Source organism: Indicator indicator, chromosome 12, assembly GCF_027791375.1.
Source record: "Indicator indicator isolate 239-I01 chromosome 12, UM_Iind_1.1, whole genome shotgun sequence".
Lineage (NCBI taxonomy): Eukaryota > Metazoa > Chordata > Aves > Piciformes > Indicatoridae > Indicator > Indicator indicator.
Window position 1 is genome coordinate 26,310,023 of NC_072021.1, and position 7,811 is coordinate 26,317,833.

The window sequence follows — 7,811 nt, forward strand, 5'->3', positions numbered from 1 at the left end:
CTCTTGAAAAGAATAAATGCATTTTTCATGGGGTAAAAGTTGAATAGCAATGGTATATTCACATATTCTCTGGTTATCACTGTCTATTTTACATATTGATGGTGGAAAAATAGTGCCAGGCTGTTTAATTAATGTCCATGTCATTGCCAATAACACAAGGAGGGCTGATTTCTTTCTTTGTTCTGCCATACCCTTCCCCTTTCCCTGAGTCTGGTGCAGAGGTCACAGTTACCCATCTCTCACAGTTGTCTCTGAAGACACATTAAAATAAAGCAAGCTGTTGACAAAAATCATGTGATAAATGAGCCTTATTTATTATGCCATTTTCTTTAAAAGTACCTCCAGACCGTAGTGATTTCTGAAGTACATATTAAACCGACATGTCCATGAGTTGCCAATGTTTCTTGAAGTGTTTGGTTAATCATCTTCACACAAAAGACATCAAAACCCAAAGTATGCTCTCTTTTCTGAATCATTAAGCCAGCCTTCCCATCACATTTCACTAGCAAGTAAGGCTGTGAGGGGCTGCTAACAGCAAAGTGAAATAGATGCAATCCAGCCTCTGAAGTCATAACATCTGCTGTGAAAAACAAAACAACCAGAAAATAATGGGAGAAGGCAAAAGCGATGATCTGAAAGTTGTGCAAAGCAAAGAAAAGGCCAAGATACAACTCAAAAGGAATATAGGTTATTTTGATGGGGTAAGTTTTATTGTGGGATCAATTGTTGGGGCAGGGATCTTTGTGTCTCCCACAGGGGTGCTAAAGCATTCCTTACTCAACGTCGGTGTTGCGCTAACGATCTGGACTGCATCTGGGCTGGTTTCTCTGATGGGGGCCCTCTGCTATGCGGAGCTGGGGACCACTCTCCCCTTTTCTGGAGGAGAATACAGCCATATTAAAAGAGGCCTTGGATCCCTACCTGCCTTCATGTTCATCTGGACGTCAACATTTACCAAGCCAGCATCAAATGCAGCTCGAGCCTTGCTGTTTGCTGAATATGCTACCCAGCCCTTCTATGGCATTTGCCCCGCACCAGAAGTGCTGAAAAAGTGCTTGGCCTTGGTCGTTCTCTGGTCCCTGGGGATCCTGAATGGCCGCAGCGTCAAAATGGCAGCGTGGGTGCAGACAGTTTTCACTCTGCTGAAGATGACGGCCTTGTCTGTAATTGCTGTCGGTGGTATAGTTCTCCTCGCTGGTGGGAGAAAGGAGAATCTGGTGAGGTTTGAGAACCCATTCAGCTCAGAGAGCCCCAGTGCGTCACAGATTGCTGAAGCCTTCTTCCAAGGACTGTACGCCTACGGTGGCTGGTGGTCCCTCAATTATATGGCAGGTATCTCACTTCTCTTTAGATTTGGGTTTGCAATCACCATTCTAATGCTCCTCAGCTCATCCTGGTGGAAACTGTCTCTCCTTCAAGACTCTAATGTCTCTCCTGTTATATGTTAAGTCTTCTATTTGTTTGGGTTGGTAGAAGATGTGTTGTTCTTTCTAGGGAAATTTCTTGCTTCTTGTGCAGTCTCCAGAATCAGGCTGACATTTCCTAAAGAGCACAAAAGAAATCAAAATGCTTCATTTAAAATCTCAGGCATAAACATGTTTTTCATATCTTAAAAAGCTGCATTTCTTTTCTATATAAGTACATTTTTAGAGACAGTTTAAGAAATCTATGCCAAACTATGCACTGTGAGGACCAAATAAAAAAGGATAATTGAATAATTTGTGTTTAAATATCTGTGCCTTCTCCAAGGTTATGAAGCTGGTTTGTAAGCTGACAAATTACTTCTGAATTGTGTTAAAATACAGTAATTTTTTTGGTATATATAGGATGTTCAGTAGTCACTTCCACAGGAAAATGGAGTTTTGCACAGAAGGTGAAGAAGAATCTAAGGAAAGTGGTATAAATCCTTTCATAATCACCATTTCTGGAGGTATTTAAAAGAGGCAGAGATGTGGTGCTGAGGGACATGGTTTAGCACCTGACTTAGTACAGTCAGATAGTGGATGGGCTCAATGACCTTAAAGGTCTTTTCCAATCAGAACAATTCTATGATTCTGTACAGCTTGTGCTCAATTTTAAACATTCAAAACCTTTTTTTAGTATCTAATTACTTACCCTATTCTATAACTGATAACACATGTGGCAGGAACAGATAGAGCAGTTTTTCATGAAAATTGCAGAGAAAATGTTCACAATGTTAGCAATATACAACACAAGTTAAATTAATAGGGTTTTCTAGTATCATCAGAATCATAGAATTAAGTTGTAAGCAAGTGGATGTTGCTCTTATCTTTAACCCTATTTAGCCAGTGACCTCTATCACATGTAAAACATTAAATAATCTGTATGTGTGAAATGCAGAACACAAAGTTCAATGGTGAGAACAGTGTGAAAATTGGGTTAATGTTTTTAAAATGATATTATTACAGCACGGCCATTCCAGTGTAAACAATAGACTGCAGTGAAAAGGTGACATAAATCAGGAAAGTATAATTTTGAAATCTTTAGATTTCCTTAGAGGCAAACATAGATTTCCTTAAAGGCAAACATTTTGCTTTGTAAGCCTGAAAAACCCCACAGAATTATTGGTAAAATGTTAATTTATTTTCTGATCAATTGGCAGTAGTAATGAATACCATACACTGGGCAGCACAGCTGTTTAGACAGATGCAACGTATGCAATAGTCCCCTTCTGAGCTGAATTTCCTATTCTTCAACAATAACTTCATTCCTGTAAGCTTCACCTAAAGCATCAGATGCCAGCTGGATGGCAGGACTGTAACAAGCAACAAAACAAATGCAAAGATAAAATTAAATTGGCAGTTTTGGTGAGAGTCCTCTTCTGGGCTCAAAATTGCCAAGTGTATTTCTTACATTTGAAATAAATCCCAATTTCTGTGATAGTCTGTAGCTGAACTCCTCTCTTGTGCTCATTCAGTCACTGTGGCTCTGTGCACTGCAGCCATGACTGGGAACAGGATCAAAGCTGCTGTTCTAGGCAGGAGACAGAAATTATGTTTTAGGGAGGAAAGGGATTTCTGTCTCCTAAAAAGAGCTTAAGCAACTCTTGTGAAGCCTCTTGTAAATGCTGAGGGAAGCAGCAAAGGGGAGGGGGAGCAGGAGGGAAGGAATAAAAAAATAAGATGAACGAGATCCTTTTTGACTAAGAGGAAGATGAGTTGTTAGGATTCTGGAACCAGCTCTGTCTTTCCTGGGACTATCAGATGGTCAGGAATGTGTCAGTGCCTCAGTTGCTCAGCTGCAAAATTTGGAGGTTTTTTCTTATTTGGTAAAAGTAGCTTTAAGATAAGATGCCAGAATTAGCACTGAACAGTTTTCCTCTGCCGGCTTTGCCCTGGGAAAGATAATCAACAACAGAATCCATCTTATAAAGCCACTGCTTCAATTCTCTTCTGTCAACACCTTTAGTCTCTCTATTTTTTCTGTATTTCCTGCTGTATGGGCAAAGAGAAAGGTTTTGTGCAGGAATGGAAAAATACACTCAGAAACCTTCAGATCAGGGCACATGAGGTGATGTTAAGAGTAAATAATATGACTTTAGAATCTCACCATTACACTAGAGATTTAGAAGCATGGCTATTTGAAAATTTCTCGCTAATGTAAGTCAAATATGTGTTTAATCAAAGTTATTAGTCCTTTTGCCATTTTTAACAGTATATAGAATGTCCCTCCATCTCTCCTTACAAGATAAAAAAAATGTTAAATAAGAACAACATCCCTCAAACCCCCAAACAAAAAACCAACAAAGCAAACAAACCCACAAAACCCAAGCCCCCCAGCCCCCCCACCTCCAAAAAAAAAAAAAAAAAAGGAAAAAAAAAAAAGAGAAAGAATTGTTTAGGCTTCTTTGATAATAAACTATTTGAGAACCATTGTAGGATCTTGTAGCTTAGCAGCCATGTTGGGGCAGGCTTTTGGTATCAAGTCTTGTTGCATTCTGTGCAGATTCACTACTGAAACACATTGGCAGAAGCTAACCTGCTTGCTTGATTAGACTTTTTGAATTGTATCTTTCAGAGGAGATGAAAAATCCTAGCAGAAATATCCCTTTAACTGTGATGACTGCTGTTCCTGCAGTAATTGTTTTTTATTTACTGGTAAACATCTCATATCTGACTGTCCTCACACCTAAGGAAATTGTCTCTTCAGGTATGGATTTGTTTGATTATTTAATAATAAGCTGTTGCCCATTAGCATACCCAGGCTCTTCTCAGCGATGTCCAATGACAGGACAAGGGGCAATGGGAGCAAGCTCAAGCATGTGACGTTTGGCCTTAACATAAGGGAAAACTTTTTCACTGTGAGGGAGACTGAGCACTGGAACAGGCTGCCCAGAGAGGTTGTGGAGTCTCCTTCTCTGGAAACATTCAAAAGCCACCTGGACGCATTCCTGCTCTGGCAGGGGGGTTGGACTAGATGGTCTTTCGAGGTCCCTTCCGACCCCTAACATTCTGTGGTTCTGTGTTATCTGATGTCAGTTACTGGGTTACTTCCCAGTCAGAAAGTTTGGAGTTCATTCTAAATTTTAAGAGAGAATTTTTGCTTTGTTTTACTGTATGACAGAAGTTGGAAACAATGCAGGCAGGTGTTGAAAACGGTTTATAGCTGCACCATCTGAAAAGAAATCCGAACTGTATTAAACCCTGGAAAATCAGGTGAAGATCAGGTCTCTGTTGAGTATGGAGAAGACCTTTGTTCTCCTGTAGATTCAATCCTTTTGCCTTTCTTCCCTGCCTCATGGTGTCTCAGGCTAAAGCCATTACTGTTTAGGAGGCGGACAAGCCTACTATAAGTAATATGGAAAAAAAAGGACACAAAAATGTGCCATTTCAGGAGTGTCTGTGTGTAGGCAATTAATGGTAAATAGAAGATCCCATACACAAGTTAACATATGTAAAGCCTCTCTCAGATCCTGCACCAATAAGCTGTACATAAAAAAGGCTAACAGGAACTGAATTTCTCCTTGACTATTCAAACAGAACTTTTTCAATACCACTGTAATGAGACTGAGCTGTCAGACCTTGCCTACAGGAGCGACAAAAAAAAAGGCATGCCTTGTTTTGGATGGATAAGTTGTTTTTTAAATTTTTTTCCTGTGGAAACAGATCAATAGCATAAATGGGACTGGTGCTGCTGTCGCTCAGCAACCTTGTATCAGCACTCAGCCACTGTCAGGCTCTCTGCTGGGAGAGATGCATAGATTTGCAGATCCATCCTGCAATGAAAGGCAGTGAATACCAGAGCGTCCCTGAGTAGCAGCTGCATGACCAGCTCCAAATACACCAGGGGAGCTGTGCTTATCTATGTCAGCTGAGGAGATAGCCTTAAAACTGTAGCTGTTGTAGTTTTAGATATTGCTGTGCATTGCTATGTTCTTTTGTTCTTTCACTACTGTTTTGGGGTGTTGTTTGCCCCATCTTTAATAATGTCTTATGCTGTGCAGGTCACTGCAGGACCCATGTACCTTATGGCAGTTTGCTGTGGACCCACTAAATGTTAGTTGTTGCTACAATATGGGCTCTAGCTGATTTCCAAGCACTGTTGAATATCTCTTGTTCAGAAATAATATTTCACATTTCCCATTTCCACTGAAAGCAAAGCCTCATTAATCACACGCTCGACAACCCATCTCTGCACACGCATGGCCTCCTGTTGGCAGTTTCCTCGTAACAGTAGCTCATGTCACCACTGCAGTCACACCAGGGGTTGATGCAGTCATTTTCTTTCCCCACATGGCCTTGCGCATGCATGTACATTTGTGATTCATGGTTGTGAGATGCAGTGTGCTCCTGCTGGGCAGTCCATTACACCATTATTGGCCCCAGCAGGTTCAGCCAGCTTGCTCTGGCAAGCAGCACTCCTTCTTGCTGTCATCCCCCTCTAGAAATATTTAGTTCCTGAATTAAACACCCTTAGGATTAGATTAGTCACGTTTGACCACTGTTAAAAAAAGCAGGCATTGCTGGTAAATAAGAGGGGTTTCTCATATTTTGCGTTTTGTTTCTGTTCAGTTTGTAGAACAGAACTTGACACTTACATTACACTAATCCTTTGCTTTCTTGCAGTTGCTGTGGCTGTCACTTGGGCTGATCGAGTGATCCCCTCTGTTGCCTGGATCATTCCTCTCTCTGTGGCTGTATCGATATTTGGTGCCCTCAACAGCAGCATGTTCACACTAGGTCGATTAAGCTATGCTGGAAGTCAATCAGGACATTTGCCTGTTCTAATATCCATGCTTAATGTCCACACCTGTACTCCAGCACCAGCCATTATTTTTTCAACCACCATTGCATCCATTTTTATCATCCCCTCTGACCTTATTACGTTAACAAATTACTTTGGATTTTCTGCCTGGCTTATGATTGGATTGACTTGTGCAAGCCTGGTTGTACTTCGGTACCGGGAACCTGATCTGCATCGGCCTTACAAAGTAAATGCAAATAAGTTACAAAATATTTTTATGGCTTTTTCTGAGTCTTGAGTAGCGTGCTGAAGCTACAGGACAAGTGCAAACCAAAAAGACAGAAAATAATCACGATGTTTAAAGCCTTATGCAAAAATTTCACTGTAGAAGGAAAAGAAACAAAGTGATGGTCTCTGCTCCAGAGAGTGCTCTTGAAAACAAGGGATGGGTGTGTGCAGAATGGGGAAGATGTGTAAACAACTTGAAACCATACTAGTGTAGAGCAGTGTGGGATTCAGGCTGGCAATTCATGATCTACTCTCATCTTTCCTGACACTACCACAGACATTAGTGACAGGTTTGATTTCCTCTCAGTCTAGCTGTCTGAAAGCTGGGTTAGAAGTGTACACTTTGTGTGAAGGCTTCTTCTAGGCACCCAACCCTGAGTTTCTTTTAGGTGCCCATATGTGCACAAATGGTTTTCAAGTACTGCCTGTCTCTCCCTTTGGACAATAGAAGGAGCCTGAACAAGTATTTTAGCAATGATGGCTATCTTGTAGGCAGATGTCAGATGAATCTCATCCTGGGTGACACTGCAGCAGAGTGAGAAATGGTACTTTAGTGAAGAATGCACTATTACTCTTATGGGTGAGGCATAAATTTACAGCTGATCAGTTTATTTCCTAAATTGATTTGTTTTTTTTCTCTTTTGCAGGTGTTTCTACCGGTTCCATTTGTGATGGTGGCAATGTCTTTCTTCTTGGTTTTAGCTCCCATTGTCTGGTCTCCAAACCTGCAATATGTTTATGCTTTCCTATTTATGCTGGGAAGTCTGATTGTGTATCTGCCTTTTATACATTTTAAATTGCATTTTGCATTTCTTGATAAAATCACTTGCCACTTACAGCTCCTCTTGGAAGTCTGTCCTGCTGATGGATGTGCCGAGGGCAAGCATGAATAAGGGCAAGTGTTTAATCATACATAGTGCACCTTAGCTGTTTTAGGACAACACAAACTCAAGGTGAAATCTTACGAAGCATCAAGTAAGGCAATACTTATTTATCATCACAGCAATAAAACTAGAGATGTGTGGATGACTTTACTATTTTTGTTTTTCATCTTAACACTAATATTGCTTTATTCCTTCATTTCTTCTGGGTATTGCTGAGAACAGAGACCCACTCCCTTCCCTTTTTATTTTGTTTATGAAAGCAACATAAATAAATAATTTTTTAAAATTTTTGATAACTGGGCCATAGTAAGTTCACTATTTGAACCTGAAAACAAAGAACCAGTACACAAGAAACATCACATACTTAAGTGATTAATCTGTTCACACATGCTGTTATTTTTGTACTTAAAGTTATATGTGTAAATTATTTTTTCA

At 40.3% G+C, this 7,811-nt stretch overlaps 1 protein-coding gene across 1 annotated transcript; it reads left to right on the forward strand.

Annotated features, from left to right (window-relative positions):
- The first annotated feature begins 608 nt into the window (after window positions 1–608).
- SLC7A13 (solute carrier family 7 member 13) lies at window positions 609–7,385 on the forward strand. The gene is made up of 4 exons (XM_054385597.1): window positions 609–1,332; window positions 4,039–4,170; window positions 6,087–6,451; window positions 7,140–7,385. The coding sequence occupies exons 1-4, from the start codon at window positions 609–611 to the stop codon at window positions 7,383–7,385; spliced, it is 1,467 nt and encodes a 488-aa protein (XP_054241572.1).
- The last annotated feature ends 426 nt before the right edge of the window (window positions 7,386–7,811 follow it).

What these genes read in the sequence shown, in the direction of transcription:
- SLC7A13 (XM_054385597.1), top strand. Translation starts at nt 609, where the DNA reads ATGGGAGAAGGCAAAAGCGATGATCTGAAAGTTGTGCAAAGCAAAGAA. An exon ending in TAAGGAAATTGTCTCTTCAG is followed by an intron (nt 4,171 to 6,086) that starts GTATGGATTTGT and finishes GCTTTCTTGCAG; the next exon opens with TTGCTGTGGCTGTCACTTGG. An exon ending in ATCTGCATCGGCCTTACAAA is followed by an intron (nt 6,452 to 7,139) that starts GTAAATGCAAAT and finishes TCTCTTTTGCAG; the next exon opens with GTGTTTCTACCGGTTCCATT.